The sequence below is a fragment of the Apteryx mantelli genome, chromosome 12 (genome assembly GCF_036417845.1).
Source record: "Apteryx mantelli isolate bAptMan1 chromosome 12, bAptMan1.hap1, whole genome shotgun sequence".
Classification (NCBI taxonomy): Eukaryota; Metazoa; Chordata; class Aves; order Apterygiformes; family Apterygidae; genus Apteryx; species Apteryx mantelli.
Genome location: NC_089989.1, coordinates 3,233,765 through 3,251,652, shown reverse-complemented (window position 1 = coordinate 3,251,652; position 17,888 = coordinate 3,233,765). Strand labels below are relative to the sequence as shown.

The window sequence follows — 17,888 nt, the reverse complement described above, 5'->3', positions numbered from 1 at the left end:
CTCCTGCAGCTGGCTGGGGTGCGTGCTCGGGCTGGGTCGCCAGGTGAGGAGCAGAGATGGAGGCAGGGCTGCAATGCCAGAGCCGTGTCCGAGGTCAGCAGGTGAGGCCAAGGCTGTTAATGATTATGCCGAGGAGCCAGTGAGACACTAATAGTTGGTGAGTTAATCATCAAAACGGAGAGAGCAACAGCTAATGGACCAGAATCCAGGGAAAGTCATTAGTGGGAGTCCGCGAGCCCCTGTATATTGGCAACGGGAAGAGCCAGGTCAGTGCATGGTTGTTGAAACCAGCAAACCCAGACAGGGTTGCAAATGCTGAAAGCGAGATGCAGGTGGAAGAGATGCACCAGCCACCGGACACCACCCCCTTCCCTCACCGTAACACAGCCAAAAGCCCCTTTCCAAACCCAACAACATTTTAGGGAAGGAAAAACAAGGGAGGGTGGCACTTTCCAGCCTGCTGGCCCAGCCCGGTGTGCTGTCAGCTGCCGTGAGGTGATGCTGGGTCTCCTTCCCCCCAGGATGCGGAGAATGAGTGCAATGGGCCAGGCATTGCAGTGATCGACCTGGGTCAGGAGGCAGCGGAGGGCAGCACGCCTGCTGAGCCCACCCTGCGCTCCCTGGGGCTCCCTGTGCCTGACTTCCACACCGTCATCCTGGACTTCAGCCCCGTCAACTTTGTGGACACAGTCTCCATAAAGATCCTGAAGAATGTAAGGAAAAGGCTGGGGGAGCAGGGAAGACGTCCGCCGGCCACCTTGCAAAAAGCTTCCCAAATGCCCCACTGGGGGCGGTGGGATAGCGGCCGTCTGCCTCATTTCCCACGCTCACGGGGCAGCCTGACACCTGTCTGTGTGTTTGCTGCCATTTGCAGATCTTCAGGGATTTCCGGGAGATAGAGGTGGACGTCTTCATTGCTGGCTGCCCGGGTGAGGAGGCCTTGCAGGGTCATCAGCCCTCATGGGGCAAGGCCACCCCTTTGGAAGGACACGACTGAGTGCTTGGTGGCCCACCGTGGCCTCCACATCTCCAGGTGTCCCTTTTCCCAGGATTTCCACAAGGGATGCAGCTCCTGGCTGACATGGAGCAGCCACAGGGCCCTCCTGAGCCCTGGGGTAGCCCTTCCACAGCCTGATCCCACTGGGGTGTCATCTGGCTTGGGGACCCATCTTGAGCCCCATGGCCCCAGTGCGGCATGTCCCCTCATGGGGACTCTCACTGGGGAGGCAATTGCCACTGCAGAGTGGGGAGAGGCTGGTGGGGGTGGGATGGGGGCCACGGTGCCATCATGGTGGGCGCTTCTCCCTCCACACAGTGTCCGTCATCGCCCAGCTGGAGAGGGGCAACTTCTTCAGCCAGACCATCACCAAGCACCACTTCTTCGCCTCAGTGCATGATGCCGTAGTCCATGTCACTGGGCAGCGGGAAGAAGCCCTGGTAAGCATCGGCCTCCCCGCTAGCAGGGACATGGCCATCCTTCCCCTCCTCTGTGTGTCTCCTGGGGGCTGCACTGGGATTGTGTTCATGGGCTTGCGCTGGAGACACGGCTCCCCATGGCGTGAGCCCCTGGGGACCTTGCTGGGTGGCGCACTCCCTCCTCGCCACGGGGTCTGCGGGGCCAGGAGCGCTAGTGGAGACCTGGCATGCTGCTTGGAGGGGTCCAGCTGGACCAACCTCTCACTGCCCCGCTCCGTAGGTGTGCTCCAGCACCAAAATGTAGCCCCGTGAGAGGGGGACGTCGGAGCCCCGTCGCCGAGGGAGGTCTCCAGAAGATGCTCCAGGGCTGGTGATGTGGGACCTCCCACCATAGGGCTCCTCCAAAGACATGAGCTCTCCTGCTGCCGAGTGCTGCTCGGGTGCCAGGAGACCTCCTGCCCTCAGCCGGCCCCGTCGGACGCCCGGCAAAACCAGCCAGCTACCTCAGATACGAGCCCGTCACCAAGCTGGGACACCCTCCTGGCGTGGGGCAGCTCCGGGGCCAAGCCATCGCTGGGAGATGGTGCCAATTTTTGGATCCCCGAGGAGGAGGAAGGCCCCCTCGCCGGACGTGCCCCCGCCTGGCAGGTTGCCCAAGCTGGCACGGGACATTTGCCCTCTGCTCTGGTTGTCAGTGCGCTAAAATACTGTAGCATTTCTGAGCATTAATTTTAAAGCACCATGTGACTGATGAATATTTCTCAATAAACGTGTCCTCAGCCAAGATGTGCTTTTGTCTGTTGTTGTTAATGATTGGCGCTCTCCGGCCAGAGTCAGCTTTTCCATATGAATATTATCGGATGATACAGTTAGGTTGACTCTTAACTACTGTGCCCCTTTGGCCCTTTTCTTGCCCCCGGTCCCGGCCACTCTTTGCACCCCTTCGGTGTCGCTTGAAGACCTTGAGGCGGAGGGAGGCCCTGGTGTTGGAGGGGTCGCTCACGAGCAGCACGAGCAGCCGGGCGCGGGGATCGGAGCAGCACGGGGCAGCAGGGCGCCTGGCCCCGGGGCAGGCGGCTCCCGGCCCCGAAAAAGGTCCCGCTCCCGTTCCCCCCCCCCCACCCCGCGTCATCCCCGAGGGACTGGGACCCCCCGCACCCCGCCGCGACGCCCTCCCGACACCAGGGGGCGCCGCCGCACCCCTCGCCCCATTCTGCGCATGCGTCCCCTGCCCGGCTCCTGGCATCCGGCAGCCTTCCCTCACGCCTCCTCCTGCGCATGCGCACCTCCTGGCCCCCCCCCGCCGAGGTTCATGCACATGCGCCTTCCCGCCCATCCGTTTCCTCTCTCCTGCGCATGCGCTCTCGGGCCCGCTCCGTCGGCGGCCAAGTGACAAGATGGCGGCGTCCTCTGTGTGCCGGGTGGGCTGCGCGGCCGGGCGGGCCCTCCTGCGGGGCTCCCGCTCCCCCGTGAGTCCCCGCGGCCGGCGGAGGGGGCGGCGGCGGCGAGGGGGGAGCGGCGGCGAGGGGAGCGGGAGGCCCCGCGGGGCCGCCGGCCACAGCCTCCCCGCCGGGGAAGGTCACGGGGACGCGGCGGCCTGCGGGGCGGGGGCGGCGGTCGCTATGGAAACCGCCCCCCTCACACACACACCGCGGGACCGGGATCGTTCCCCGCTGCGGGGCTCGCCAGGGGCCTTCTGTCCCTTCCTTTCCTCCGGTGGAGAAACCAGGCTTGACTGGACTGTGCGACTCTTCAGTGCTTTTTAGTACCTGTTTAATGTTTGAAACCTCTGCCGGTTTCCAGTCTGCTGTGCCCTTACAACTAAACGTCGCTGGGTGGGTCGGGGCCTGCCTCAGGGGCTTCCACAGGCAGATTCTGTGCCTGGCAGTCTGTTCTGCAGGTCTGGCTTGCAGAAGGGAGTTGCTATTTAATAGTGATAACGGCCTTTTCTTTAGGCGGCCTTACTGACTTTGACGAGGAACCGAGGTGTTGTTACTTATGCCCAGGCACTCCATAATATTCCTGAAACACAAGTCACCACTCTGGAAAATGGTCTCCGTGTAGCTTCAGAGGAGTCTAATCAGCCGACATGTACGGTAAGTTTAAGATAGTTTGAGGACGTACTTGAAATAGTCATTTTTGTCTAGTCTGTAACTGATCTTCCAAAAGTAACAAACCCATATTTGAACCAAAGTTTCTGGCGGAGACCCTTCTTTCTGTTAATTGGTCAGAGCATAAGTGACCAGCAATTATTATACCATTGGCAAAACTGTCAAAGGTTCTTGTGACACTGCTAAATGAAGAGTCTAAATGTATACTGGAAACTGTCAGTTGCTGGTGCTCGTTCTTATTTTGGTGCTACTAGTGGAATACCTCTGGACTGCAGTTTTTTTCCTTGCTGTTATACATATGGGCATCAGGCTTGAATGTGCTGTTTGTTTTCTTTTCTAATATATGTACTTGCTGCTTTTTCTGTTAGGTGGGTGTGTGGATTAGGGTGGGGAGCCGCTATGAAAATGAGAAGAACAATGGAGCCGGTTACTTCCTGGAACATCTGGCGTTTAAGGTAAAGCAGTATGCTAGATCTGGCATAGGATTGTGTGGAGATCTGTCCTGGACAACTACTTATATGTTGAGCTCTCACTTCAGAGGCTGTTGTTGTTAAAAGAGAGTGTAAATCAGTTTATCTGAACCTCAGAAACTTTGTACGTAGTAAAAAAATAAATTTTTACAAAGGCACCTAACTTATATGGTGCTCTGTGTTTGAACATGTGGCAAGCTGCAAGCATGCATGAATTACGGCAGCTCTTATTTGCTAATCATTATTTCCCCTCGTAAAGGAAGAAAATTTTAAGTAACGACTGAGACTGAGTCCCTAACCCTGTGGTTCTGATCGTGACCGTCCTAGCTCCTCTGTAGCGCGCGCACACACGCAGGACGATATTATGAAACATGTTTCTTCAGGTTAGCAGGCAGAGCTCAAAGCAGCATTTCCTGTAGCTGCTGACTTTTCAGTGGTTTTGTTAGTGGACAGGCAAAGTTTGAAGACTCCAGCTCTTACTTCCCTAATAACATAACTGTGTGCTGAACAGTCCTTTATATGTGCCTACCAGGGCAGAAGGCCTGGGGCTTGCTGACTCCCATCCAGCCCGTGCTGTCATAGGCAACTGCAGCATCTGATTCAATCCTGAAGAGTCGAGCTCTATTTTAGAAGTAGTTTTCTGTTCCTATTGGAAGGTTTCTCCAGAATATTGCTCCTTGGATGGCTAGAAACTCGCTTCTCATTTCTGGTTCTGGCTTATTCTTGTTTTACTTCTACTGATGTGTTCTTCAGCCACCGTTGTTCCTTAGCTTAAGCTCAGATTCTCTTTGCCTTTTGGGTTCTTACTGGTCTTTCAAAATACATCTCAACCTTTCTTTAGTTAGGGTAAGTAAACCAAGTTTTATATCTCTTGTTTTGTGCACTTGCTCTTGGCTTTTATGAGTCAAGTGACAGTTTTTACTGTTTTAGCTCTTTAGCTTGCCCAGAAGGAAATTTGACCATTCTTAGTTGCATTTACCTGGTTTCTTTCAGGGCACAAAGAAGCGTCCTTGTGCCGCTTTTGAGAAGGAAGTGGAGAGTATGGGTGCTCACCTTAACGGGTACACCTCGCGTGAGCAGACTGCCTATTACATAAAAGCCCTGTCCAAGGACATGCCCAAAGGTAGGATGGCTGCTGGACAAAGTCCGATTCGGGGATTGAGGACTAAGCAAGTGTGTGTGTATGTGTGTGTGTGCCTCTCCCACCAGCATCCTTTCTAACAACAGACTGAGCAATGAAGTTGTAGCTGAGCAGTAAATTGCAGGTTCTAGGTGACAGCAGAAGAAAGCACTGCCGAAAAATGGTGCTTCAAGGCTGCGAGCTCGTGTGTTCTTAAAACCAGCTTTTGCAAAGCTCTTAGTGTCATGGTGCGCTACATTGCCAGAAAAGAGAGGGAGTTTCGGTAATCTGTGGTTGTTTTATGGATTTGGGAAAATGAGGTCGATGGCAGCTACTGTGTCACCATGCTACCTTGTGCATGCTCCTATTTGTGTCACTTGTCCAGGGGTTGTGATTTGAGTCAGAGCCAGTGTTGTGGGCCTCGCTGTAGATACGACAAGCTCTCTGCAAGGGTTCGGCTTGTTTCTGCGCTATACCCTGCTTCTGTTGTGCTCCCCCTTTTGCAGTCATGTTCCAACTTTCTGCTTGCACTGATGAGCTATCAGGGGCACATAGCATGCAAACCTGGAGGTTTCTTCATGCCAAAACAGTGTTGTTTCTCTCTTCGATGCTGTGGGAAAGGGTAGTACAAATCTCCGTTATGTTGCTTCCCCTCCCCAGCATGGTTTGTTGCTCACTGCTCTTGCCTGTGTCCCTGCAGCTCGCGTGTCTCTTCCCCTTTCAGCAGCACTGGGCAGCAGTCGGGCAGTGGGATGGTTAATGTAGGAAATGTGTTACAGTTGTTGAGCTTCTGGCTGACATCGTGCAGAACTGTGCACTGGAGGAGTCTCAGATCGAGAAGGAACGTGGCGTCATCCTTCAGGAGTTGAAAGAAATCGACAACAACTTGACGGACGTTACCTTTGATTACCTTCATGCCACTGCTTTCCAGGGGACTGCGCTGGGCCGCACTGTTGAGGGGACCACTGAGACCATCAAGTGAGCAACAGATTGGATGCGGTACCCAGGCCACAGGTTCAGTCCTTGGGGTGCATGACTCCCACTTCTCAGTAATGGTGACTGCACAAGGGAACCAGTCCAGGGTGTGTGCAAGGAGCACGTGGTGCTGTACGCAGAGGTGATCTGCTCTCGTGAGCGTTTCACTTTGTCTTGACTGTGTTTTCCCCCTTGGTGCTGGTGTAAGTGTAGGAGTGCACACATCCTTCTCCAGAATTGCCCTTCGTGTAGGATGTGTGAGGCTGGTAGGGGCCTGGTCAAACCTTCTCCTATGCTTATCAGTTTGACACCTTGAGAGAGTTTAAGAGCTAGGGATGCTCACTAGAGCAGCAGCCTCAAGCAGACGCCTGCTAGGCCATTGGTAGCCCAGTGAGCAGAGGCTGATGCTCGCCTAGCCTGCATTTGAACTCTGTCCTTAACTCTCTATCTTGGCTGCTTATTTCCATTCTCTATGTTCTAGAATAACAGTGTGAGGAAAACAGACACTGCAGTCACACTTCTAGAAAGTATTGTTTCCCCATAACTAAGACAATCAAATACATTGCTGCTGTCTCTGCACTGTACTCTTGCTTCCCATAAGTTTCTCATCCTTCCATCTCCGAGTTGCTAATTTATTAAGTCTCTTTGTGCGCTCTAGGCATCTGACTCGTGCAGATCTAGCTTCATATGTTGATATTAACTACAAGGCACCTCGTATGGTCCTGGCAGCTGCTGGAGGTAAGTCCTAGATCGTTGTGACTTTAGAAAGCCCGGGTATTTTCAAGCTGGTGATCAAACCCCTGTCGCACAGAGCTGTTATCTCTAACATAAAATAAGATGATTTTGTTAAATGAAGCTGTTTAAGGCTGCAAATCTCTGTTGTCAGGTATTTCGCACAAGGAGCTGGTAGATGTAGCTAAGCAACACTTCAGTGGAGTGCCCTTTACTTACAAAGAGGATGCTGTGCCTATTCTCCCACGCTGCCGCTTCACCGGGAGCGAGGTAAAGTTGTTTTGTTCCTCAGCAAAGCAAGCAGCTGTTGCCAAACTGCTGAATGAATGTGAAACCAGGTATAGCTCCTTTTGGAGGGACAATCTGTTCGTATATCTCAGAGGAGCTAATGAGCGAACAGGCAGCAGCTTGGTAGTGCCTCGACGCTCCTTTCTTGGGGCTTGTTGCTGCAGTGTAATGAGTGTTAGATAGGGCCAAAATCCTTTAGGAATGTGAGGTCGTTGCTCACATCATCTACTGGAAAACTGAAACCAGAGGCAGCTGGTTCGTGCTCAGCTCTGCCTGAGACTATTTGATTTCCCTGGGATAATATTAAGTCCTCTAATTTGTCCACCTGGCTTTGCACCAGACAGCAGACATAGCCATAGTGCTGATGCAGCTCTCCTCTGCTCCCTGCTGGTTTTCTAGATCCGTGTCAGAGATGATGCTCTGCCCCATGCCCATATTGCCCTTGCCGTGGAGGGTCCAGGATGGGCTGATCCCGACAATGTCGTCCTCCTTGTGGCTAACTCTATCATTGGACGCTATGACCGCACATTTGGAGGTGGTAAGGTAAGAGAGTTGGGAATGTGGCTGGGAAAGCCCAGAGCCCTTTAATTAATTCTGGAGTCTTTGGGTGGATGTGCTAATGGGGTGCTATTGTGTTTACCTTCCAACTGTGAAGTGGTCAGGAATCTAGAAAGTGGGATAGAAGTGTAATCGGGGCTGATCCGGGACAGTTCTTGGGATGTGTTGTGCTCTGTGTTGTCTGTGGTCTTTGTGAAAACAGCTCAATTGGAGGGGATTTTTGCTCTGAGAAAGCTTTTATATTGGAATGGCTGAGGGTATCTCTATTTACAGAATCAGTCCAGCAGGCTGGCTACACTTGCCGTGGAGCATAAACTCTGCCACAGTTTCCAGACATTCAACACCTCCTACTCTGATACCGGCCTCTTTGGTTTCCATTTTGTTTGTGATCCTCTGTCCATAGACGATATGCTGTCTTGCGCTCAGGGCGAGTGGTAAGTATGCCTTCAGCAAAAGGTTCTGTTTAAGATCTGACCCTCTCAAGGGCATCTGAACTGGTGGAACTCATATTAGATCTTCAGAGCACTGTGTCTCTATATGAACTTCTTGATAACTCACGTTCTGGTCAAATCATCCTACGAGTGGTTTCTATAACTGTCTTGGGATGTGGCTTTTGAGAGAAACAGGTATCAGGAGTTGTTTCTTCTCATCAAACTGCTGTTGCTAGTTTTATCCCTTTGGGCTGGTTAGGTTTTTAGCTCGTGGTTTCCCAATTTTAGCATTGAGATTTGGGGATGAGGGTTTTTTTATATTTAAGTGAGATTGTTCTTTAGGGAAAAGGTCCTTGCAGGTGCCCAAGAGGCTTTTTATCTCCGTTGTCTTTTTAAACTTGGGCAAAGCAGGCAGAATTCTTGTGTTCACAACTGTTGTGTTGTGACTGATAAATGCCTCGCTGCTGGGGCCGTCCCAGACTTAGGGAACCTTCTGTCTGTTTGTCTTATTGTGTACATTTATATCCCAGTAATGGTTAGAGGCTACAACGGAGATTCAGAGCCGTGCTGTGCTGTGTACGGAGCAGATGGAGTTAGCCCTTGCCCCAGAGACCTTGTTGTTGGCAGGGGAGAAAGGGATTTAGCAGCTGGAGTTTAACAGACTGTGTAGAACTGCCTTGTTCTTTCAGCACCAGTTTCCATAGCAGCTGGCCATGCGTGGGAATAGCTGACGGGCCGGCTCTTGTGACAGCCTACCGCAGACCCCTCGCCTGGTGGCTAAGCTAGAGCCGGCACCAAGGCTGCTTAGAGCTTTGTGAGTGTAACTCAGCATGTAAAGTGCTGGCTGATGCTCCCCGCCTGTAAGCTTGAACTCTTTCTCTCTCCTGCTGTTCAGTGCTCCCCTGTTATTAGCTACTCTGCAGTGGTCAAGATTGAGTCTCTAGCCTGCAGGAGAAACGTTGAAATTGGCTTATTCCTGCAGGGGCTTGGGAAGGGGAGGGATTCACTTACTCTTTAGTGGTCTTTCCATCTCCTTTCCAGGATGCGTCTGTGCACTAGTACCACAGAGTCAGAGGTGAAGAGAGCCAAGAACTTCCTCCGAAATGCCATGGTGGCTCAGCTGGATGGTATGTTCTGGTTTATGGAGTGATCGCTATGAGGCTTTCAGAGGGTTACCACTCCTGTCCCTCCTGGGGAGCAGGAGTTCTTTGCTAAACGTTACAGTACCACAGGCAGGCATTGAGCAAAAGTCCCTCTGCTCTGCTCTGTGTTCCTCTTGCTCCGTTGTCAAAGCGTCTGATCCCAGCCTTCTGTGCTCCAGGCTGGCCCTGACTGTAAACTTCTGGTCATTCTGCTGCTCAGAGTGCTGAGCTCATGTGCTGCTTGGCAGAGTTAAAATGAGACACTCAAACTGGTCTGTATTAGCTGTGAACAATTCTGGAGACTAGGGAGAATCTTTCTATTGCTTAACTCCTGCTGGAGCTGCTTGGAATGGTAACTACAACTGTGAGTTTTATCTGGAGCTGTTTAATAACTAGAGTTGGTTGTATCTGCTTTCTCCAGACTGATGATCAAGCTATGAAATTCCAGAAGGCTTTTTATTTTGCTCACAATGTGATGTCTTCAACATCTCCTAGGTACTACCCCAGTGTGTGAGAATATTGGAAGCCATCTCTTAAACTATGGACGCCGTATCCCTCTGGAGGAATGGGATTCCAGGATTGCTGTAGGTATCCATTTGTTTTTTTGGAGTACCTCAGCATACTTGGTGTCAGCCTTGGTTCTGGCCTTAGTCTGCTGCAGTGACACAAGGCTTACTTATCCCTTAGTCAAGATGCCTGGAGTCCAGGCAGTCAGCTCACTGATGGCGATATCTGCGTGTTAGAATGTGTGACACAGACTCTCTGTATCTTGTGTCCCTGTGGCTGGATCCAGTTCATCCCAGAAAAAGGGCGTATGGCTGTGTTAAGCCACACAACCTGAAATTCTGTATCAGTTTCCTTAGAGGTGGCCACTCTCTAGTTTGTATACTTCTGCAGCCACTGTATCCCTTCTAAGACTGCAGTTTTTGGACTGCCATGTCTTCTGTATCCTCAGAAGAATGCCTTATGTGGAGCGTTGTCCGACCTTGTGGCGGATGAGAGCTAGACAGTTGGTTCAGATGGCCCCAAAGGGTCTGACAGTGTGTTTTTAATGGTCTCGATATGTAATGTCAGTAGTAACTTGCAAATTGGAGAAATGCGGAAGGGTTATTGACTGCTTGTTTGATGCTTTTTAGGCTGTTGACGCAAGAATGGTGCGGGAGGTCTGCAGTAAATACATCTATGACAAATGCCCAGCAGTTGCAGCAGTTGGTAAGTGAGCAGGCGATTAGTATGTGGTAGCTCAAAAAAACCAGGAGGTGGTCAGGAGCTGAGTGGAAGCAAAGTGCAGGCACTTTCCACACATCTGTTCTGGCCTCTTAATCACTCTGGTTCTTTTGCTGTTATCTTCCTGCCTCTGCACATTAGATGTGCCAAGGCATGTTTGCCAGGAAATCAAACCCGCAGATGATGGAGGTACAGTGACAGTGAGCTGCTGGCCATCCTCCCACCTCTCTGCTTGCTGCGGAGCTGTGACTAACAGTGGGAGTCCCAGAGCTGGGTGGGGGCTCAACGGTATCTGCCAGGTGTCCTTACCCTGGAGTCACGGTGGTTTATGTAAGGGAAGTGAAGGGGCCTGATTCTCTTGTGCTGCTCCGACATGTCTGTCTGGCCAAGGACAAATTCCTCTTGGAAAGCCTGCCTGAACAGCTAGCTCAGCTCAGCTCAGCTCTGCTGCCTCCTTCCTGTGTGTAGTGGATTCCCCTCCTCTATGCAGCTGTTTCCTCTGGGCCTACAAAGTAGAGCAGTCTGGAAAAAGGAGAGGGTTTTCAAACAGGAAGCTGCAATGAACTTATCAAAATCGCTGTGATTTGGTGGCTCCCTGTATTTCATACCTGAATGTGAAAGTGTATTCAGCATTGCGGAGCACCGGGAGAAGGCAAATTACTCTGAGGAAATTAATAACGGTTCTTCTGTCAGGACATGGTTTCTGCCAGCTTTTCTGGTGCAGATTTGAGCTGTACTTGCCTAGTTTTGTGTGTAGCTATTCTGGATTCTGAGCATGGTCTGCTCTGCCACTGTCTGCTCCAAGAATGTGGGAACTGTTTCACGGGAATTTTAACTACCTCTCCAGTGACTAACTCTGTTTCGCTCACTCAGGTCCTATTGAACAGCTTTTGGATTACAACCGTATCCGCAGTGCCATGTACTGGATTCGTTTCTAGGATGTGTCCCTGCAGGATGGAAACAGTGAAGTTGTGGACTGTGACAGGGCTCCTGAGGTTCTGTCTGGCTCTGAATGTCTTGTGCGCCAGGGTCAAGATCAGTCCTGTCAAAATGGCTGTCATCTTGATGTTAAATGTGTAATAATAAAAATAAATATATCCTAAATGGAGTTGGCTCTGCTGGGGAGTTGCTCTGTCTTGCTGGGCTGTGTGTGTAGACTGGCTTAACCTTTCCAAGTCGGTGATGTACTGGGCCAGTAAGTCTTGATTTGTCTGGGGTCACTTTACAAAAATCTGGTGTCTGTAGCCTGTTCCTCCTCTGTCCTTATCTGGTATTGTCCTGCCAGGCCACTGAGTTCACAGGTCTTGTCTTTAGGCTGGGAGGAGCAAGTCTTCCCCTGGTGTAAAGCTGTCAGAGTGGCCCTAGTTATTTCTTCTGTGTGCTTCTGTGGAGTGGCAGCATGGTCAAACTTGGGTTTTAGCATTATCGTTTCTACAGACCTAAAATGAAGGGCCCTCATCTGAGGGGACCGCTCTGCTCCCTTTCTGCTTGTCAAGGAGATCAAAATGCTTCTATGGAAAGCTTGTCCTCTTCCAGTCCCTGCGGTGTGGCGTTAATATTTCTGGCCTCACTGTTTTTTACCCTCTTCTTGTTGGAGTGACTGCTTCTTCTTTTGCAAACCCTCTCTCTTTACTCATTTCCAGATAAAACTGGTCAGCTGACTTCACACCATTTATCTAAACTCATGAGGGCAACCAACCTGGCTTTGCCTGATGTGTTGGTGGAGTTAAGGGGGTTATTTGTAGCAGAGTTGGGAGCACTGTAAGGAGCTGGAGCTGTTGCTAGACAAACACCTCTCCAGAACCTTAATGGGATATAGTGCCTCTCATCCTTAAGCTTCTTGGTTAGATACGAGCCAGCTCAGCAATGAGCCGAGTTGGTTTTTGTCTCTGCGTGTCTCCTCCAAATGAGGCACCATCTGATCAGTCCTTATGCAATAGCTGAGAAGCTGCTGACTAAAGTGTAGAGTGACCTGTCCTATATCTGGAAGATAATCTCTAAGTTTGAATGGCTGAAAGAACTACACAGGTCTTCCTGCTTGTCTGGTGTCTGTCTTTGGGTTCTTGTTCCCATGTCTTGCCTCCAGAAAGCTGAAGTATGGAACAGAAAGCAGACAGAATCAAACTGAACAAGTGGAGAAAAGCTTCCCACCAGGTGGCACTAGCCTATCACATCTCTACTTTGAAGCAGCAAGGTACTTCTGCTTAATTTTTGTCTTTGGGATAATTCTCTTTGGGATTCTCATTTAATTTTCAGGTGCTGCCCTGACAAGTGGGATTTAAAAATAGTGTAAAAGTTTCCAAGAGTTAGTCATTACATTTGAGACTAATCCAGTGTACTAAATCATTTGCGCTGAATCCGGATTCTTGATGAGAGAGTCAGTGTGTCTGAACTCATTGCGTATACTAGGCAAGTTCAAAACTGTTAAATGTTCTTGATGCAATTTGAATTTAACTATTGTTGCAAGCTCTGGCTCGTTACAAGCGCACTAAGGGCTGAAAAACTGAACAAGCTCACTTATGCCTCAAGCCTTGTGGAATCAGTAAATGATTCTGTCTTGGTTTTATGACTGCAATTAGACCTTAATCTTCTGTTGTCTTCCATTACTGTATTTTTTCTCAGTGAGCTTCCAGGCTACTTTACAATTGGTGAGGAGTATGGGGAAGGGAGATGTACATCCTTGCTTTGTTTATTTCCTACAAGTCATCTTCTCTGGAGCTACCTGCTTGGAAATGGCTGTTTTTCTTGAGTAATTCCCCAAGCCATCCTGCGCTACATCGTGCTGAGGAGCAAATTCAAACCCCTCTGCAACTTTTGCTTTTCAAACTGCTTTGTTTCTGTGCAAAAGAGGCAGGCTGGCTGCCCTGAGCAGCGTGCTCACAGCACTTCAGTGAGGACTCACACCTGCTCCCTCCTGACCACAAGGCTGCAGCTCTGCAAAGTTGGCTGGGTAATGTGGCACGGAAGGTATTTTCAGATGCTTTTATCCATGTCAGAATCTGAGTATCTGGGCTGATCTACGCTGGAAACTGCGCTGCGGTGACTAGCGGTGTGTGCAGTGCTATGCGGTGTCCGCTAGCAGCTGGGGAATGGTGGCTGAATGTTGCAGTGCCGTAATGTTTGTCAGCATCTTCTGGCTGTGTTTCCAGTGGCGCTTTGCCTTGAAGTGCCTGTGGTGTTTGGGCGCTATGAAAGTTCATGCTTCCAGAAATGCAGGTATCTCACCAGCTTTAAAAAGTGAGAGATGGTGTGATATTTCACACAGTTTTTATTTCTTTGGTGGTAAGCAACCTTTACAAGTAGCCAGGGTGGGGATATAAAAGTTGGGAGAGGAAGCCCGTTCAAAAGTCTAGAGTAATACTGGCTGGTAAGACATCTTTGATCAGAGCCTTGCTGAGGGGCTTGGGAAGCATAACCTAGAGTTAGTGCTGAGTCATCAGGTATTTGACAGCTGGATCCTTCAGTGTCAGAGGAAGTGAAGCTCTGAACTAGTTGGCAGGTTTCTTGCTGTTTGAGCCACAAGTCTGTATTTCTGTTCCTCCATCAGAGCAGCCTCAGTCCAAGGGAATCCACACTGGGCAGTGTCTGGCATGGCAGAAATATCTTACCCAAATGCTTTTCCTGATCCTTGAAAACGTGAGATCTTTTGCTGGACCGCTCCCCTCCCCTTCCTGTAATTTCTGCTACCCGGTGAAGGACAGCAGCAGCGCTGAAGGAGGGAGTTGGAACCATCCCTAGAACAGGGCAATTTCACTGAAATTGGAGATGGCCTGGGTGACCTAATAAATCTGTTTCCTGGCTCTCCAGACAATGTGGGATTGTTCTGCGGGGCTCTTTGACCAGTCTAGTTTTCAATGGCTTAAGTGTTTTATTTTGCTACCTCACTTGGAAGGTTACTTGGGATCCCATTAGACTGTGCTGATAAATTTAGTCTGATGTACGAATTGGCCTTTGCTCCCTCTCCTTTTGCATGGTGTTAGCTGTCTTATCCTCTCCCATTAGAGTTCCTTCCTTGGAGGATACACCCTTCACCTACCTCTAGGCAATTGCTTTCCCTCCCTGACACCTTGGCTCTCCATCTCTTGGCTGGAAGAGAGGAAGATTTGGAAAGGAGGATGCTGTGCATTGTTTTGTGCATGCGCGCTCTATCCAAGGTGTTGTATAGCCACCTGCACCAGTACTTCGCTGACTTTCCACCATGCAGCAGAGCTACTCCGGGAGCATAAAATTTAGCAATGAAAATGGGAACGCTTGCTACGCACTTCTGCTCAGCGCTCCAGGTTTCACTGGTCTCTAACAGGAAAAGCTGTCAATGCCCCCAGCTTCGGGTTGCAGGGCAGGGACAGATGTACAGGGTGGATCTGCTTGTGGAGCAGGCAGCCCCTTTGATATGTGAGCTGCTTGTTTGGGATTCGTGCTCTTGCCAAGAGACGGGCCACAGCAGCCAATTGTCAGTAGTTGCCTCACCTGAACTAATTACCCCCCCTGGAAAGTACAGTTGATACTAATCATAGGTGCTGAGCCAAGCCTGTCCTCAGGGAACCGGGGAGCTGCAGAGAGGCTTTCACACAAACGAGAGGCTTGGATCCGTGCCTCTCTTTTATGCCAGAGAGCTTTTGGGAGGAGAGTCCTCAGCCCTCCGGGCCTGGTTCTCTACCAGCTCTTCTGCTGAGGCCAGTGGAAAATTGCTGTAGCAGCAATAGGGGAACAGGGTTTAGAAGACAGAGCAAGAGAAGTGCAGCTTTGCTAGTGTCTTGTGTTCCCAGATCCTAATACTACTTGAGCCCATTGGTGCAAGGATTGAACCAAGAGATGCGTGTGGCTATGATCAGGTACCTTTCATCTAGGCCAGCCCCTATATAGCAGGGTTTGTTCAGAGGGAGGCTGAGCCCTTCTTATGAATAAATGTCACTGCAGCAAGGTTGCAGGATGACTGCGGTGAGGGTGGTGCACGATACTTGGCAGACTTCCAGGCTTGGCCTGCCCAGGCCCCATCTGCTTTACCTTGCCTTTCTGTGTAATGTGGGCACTTTGCACACCAGGGGAGAGGAGCAGGGAGCAGAGGTACCTGGATACATAGTCAGAAATTAGAACTTGGAGCCATCACTGCATGTTCCAGTGGAATGTGCTGGGGTTGCCCTTGCATGTGTCCTGGTGGGTTTAGGCATGGCTGCTCCAGCAGAGGAGTCGGAGGTTCCGGAGGGGCTAAATCTTGCAGCTTCTAAGATGCTTGGAAATGGAAACAGCTCATCTAAAGTTTTAGCATATTCATTGCTTGAAAAAGAAGTGGACAAAGGGCCCATCCAAGCCTGACTGCCAGCTACAGCCATCCCAGACGGATATGAGCTGGGATTAAACGGGGAACAGCTAGTGGCAGGATTTATCTTCGTTGTCACAGAATCACAGAATGGTTGAGGTTGGAAGGGACCTCTGGAGATCATCTAGTCCAACCCCCTGCCCAAGCAGGGTCACCTAGAGCACATTGCACAGGATTGCATCCAGGCATGTTTTGAATATCTCCAGAGAAGGAGACTCCACAGCCTCTCTGGGCAACCTGTTCCAGTGCTCTGTCACCCTCACAGTGAAAAAGTATTTCCTCATGTTCAGATGGAAGCGTCTGTGTTTCAGTTTGTGCCCGTTGCCTCACGTCCTGTCGCTTGGCACCACTGAAAAGAGTCTGGTCCCATCCTCTCGACACCCTCCCTTCAGATACTTGTACACATTGATAAGATCTCCTCTCAGTCTTCTCTTCTCCAAGCTAAACAGGCCCAGCTCTCTCAGCCTTTCCTCATAAGAGAGATGCTCCAGTCCCCTAATCATCTTTGTAGCCCTTCGCTGCACTTGCTCCAGTAGTGTCACATCCCTCTTGTCCTGGGGAGCCCAGAACTGGACGCAGTACTCCAGATGTGGCCTCAGCAGGGCTGAGGAGAGGGGGAGAATCACCTCCCTCGACCTGCTGGCAACACTCTTCCTGATGCACCCCAGGATACCATTGGCCTTCTGAGCCACAAGGGCACATTGCTGCCTCATGCTTAACTTGGTGTCCAGCAGGACTCCTAGGTCCTTCTCCGCAGAGCTGCTTTCCAGCAGCTCAACCCCCAACCTGTACTGGTGCATGGGGTTAGTCCTCCCCAGGTGCAGGACCCTGCACTTGCCTTTGTTGAACTTCATGAGGTTCCTCTCTGCCCACCTCTCCAGCCTGTCCAGGTCTCCCTAAATGGCAGCACAGCCCTCTGGTGTATTGGCCACTCCTCCCAGTTTTGTATCATCAGCAACCTTGCTGAGGGTGCACTCTGTTCCTTCATCCAGGTCATTGATGAAGAAGTTGAACAAGACTGGACCCAGTACTGACCCCTGGGGGACACCGCTAGCTACAGGCCTCCAACTTGACTCTGCGCCACTGATCACAACCCTCTGAGCTCTGCCATTCAGCCAGTTCTCAATCCACCTCACTGTCCACTCATCCAGCCCACACTTCCTGAGCTTGTCTATGAGGATGTTATGGGAGACAGTGTGGAAAGCCTTGCTGAAGTCAAGGTAGACAACACCCCCTGCTCTCCCCTCATCTACCCAGCCAGTCATTCCTTCACAGAAGGCTATCAGATTGGTTAAGCATGATTCACCCTTGGTGAAGCTATGCTGACTATTCCTGATCACCTTCTTGTCCTCCACATGCTTGGAGATGGCCTCCAGGATGAGCTGTTCCATCACCTTTCCAGGGATGCAGGTGAGGCTGACTGGCCTGTAGTTCCCTGGGTCCTCCTTCTTGCCCTTTTTGAAGACTGGGGTGACATTGGCTTTCTTCCAGTCTTCAGGCACCTCTCCTGTTCTCCATGACCTTTCAAAGATGATGGAGAGTGGCCTAGCAATAACGTCCGCCAGCTCCCTTGGTACTCATGGGTGCATCCCATCGGGGCCCATGGACTTGTGGGTGTCACATTTGCCTAAATTATCTCTAACCCGATCCTCCTCGACCAAAGGAAAGTCTTCTTTTCTCCAGACTTTCTCTCTTGCCTCCAGGGTCTGGGGTTCCTGAGGGCCGGCCTGAGCAGTAAAGACTGAAGCAAAGGTGGCATTCAGTAACTCTGCCTTCTCTGCATCCTTCGTCACCAGGGCACCCACCCCATTCAGCAAAGGGCCCACGTTTTCCCTAGTCTTCCTCTTGCTACTGAGGTATTTGAAGAAGCCCTTCTTGTTGTCCTTGACATCTCTAGCCATATTTAATTCCAAATGGGCCTTAGCCTTCCTCGTCACATCCCTGCATACTCTGACAACACTCCTGTATTCCTCCCAAGTGGCCTGTCCCCCTTTCCACTTTCTGTAGACTTCCTTCTTCTGGCTGAGTTTTGCCAGGAGCTCCTTGCTCATCCATGCAGGTCTCCTACCCCCTTTGCTTGATTTCTTGCTTATAGGGATGC

At 50.9% G+C, this 17,888-nt stretch overlaps 2 protein-coding genes across 2 annotated transcripts in view; both read left to right on the top strand.

Annotated features, from left to right (window-relative positions):
- The window catches only part of CELSR3 (cadherin EGF LAG seven-pass G-type receptor 3), a 46,410-nt gene extending 44,210 nt beyond the window's left edge, over positions 1-2,200 (top strand). The window contains exons 51-54 of the mRNA XM_067303638.1: positions 522-713; positions 875-929; positions 1,316-1,437; positions 1,697-2,200. Coding sequence (XP_067159739.1) covers positions 522-713; positions 875-929; positions 1,316-1,437; positions 1,697-1,720 — 393 coding nt within the window. The 3' untranslated portion in view covers positions 1,721-2,200. The remainder of the gene's footprint in view (positions 1-521; positions 714-874; positions 930-1,315; positions 1,438-1,696) is intronic.
- A 583-nt stretch (positions 2,201-2,783) lies between these two features.
- On the top strand, positions 2,784-11,578 carry UQCRC1 (ubiquinol-cytochrome c reductase core protein 1). Its single transcript, XM_067303712.1, has 13 exons — positions 2,784-2,885; positions 3,372-3,512; positions 3,896-3,982; positions 4,991-5,120; positions 5,897-6,095; positions 6,751-6,830; positions 6,979-7,094; positions 7,512-7,655; positions 7,944-8,104; positions 9,143-9,228; positions 9,739-9,827; positions 10,380-10,455; positions 11,344-11,578. The coding sequence occupies exons 1-13, from the start codon at positions 2,814-2,816 to the stop codon at positions 11,406-11,408; spliced, it is 1,446 nt and encodes a 481-aa protein (XP_067159813.1). The 5' UTR covers positions 2,784-2,813; the 3' UTR covers positions 11,409-11,578.
- Positions 11,579-17,888: the final 6,310 nt, after the last annotated feature.

What these genes read in the sequence shown, in the direction of transcription:
- UQCRC1 (XM_067303712.1), top strand. Translation starts at nt 2,814, where the DNA reads ATGGCGGCGTCCTCTGTGTGCCGGGTGGGCTGCGCGGCCGGGCGGGCC. An exon ending in CTAATCAGCCGACATGTACG is followed by an intron (nt 3,513 to 3,895) that starts GTAAGTTTAAGA and finishes TTTTTCTGTTAG; the next exon opens with GTGGGTGTGTGGATTAGGGT. An exon ending in GGGACCACTGAGACCATCAA is followed by an intron (nt 6,096 to 6,750) that starts GTGAGCAACAGA and finishes TGTGCGCTCTAG; the next exon opens with GCATCTGACTCGTGCAGATC.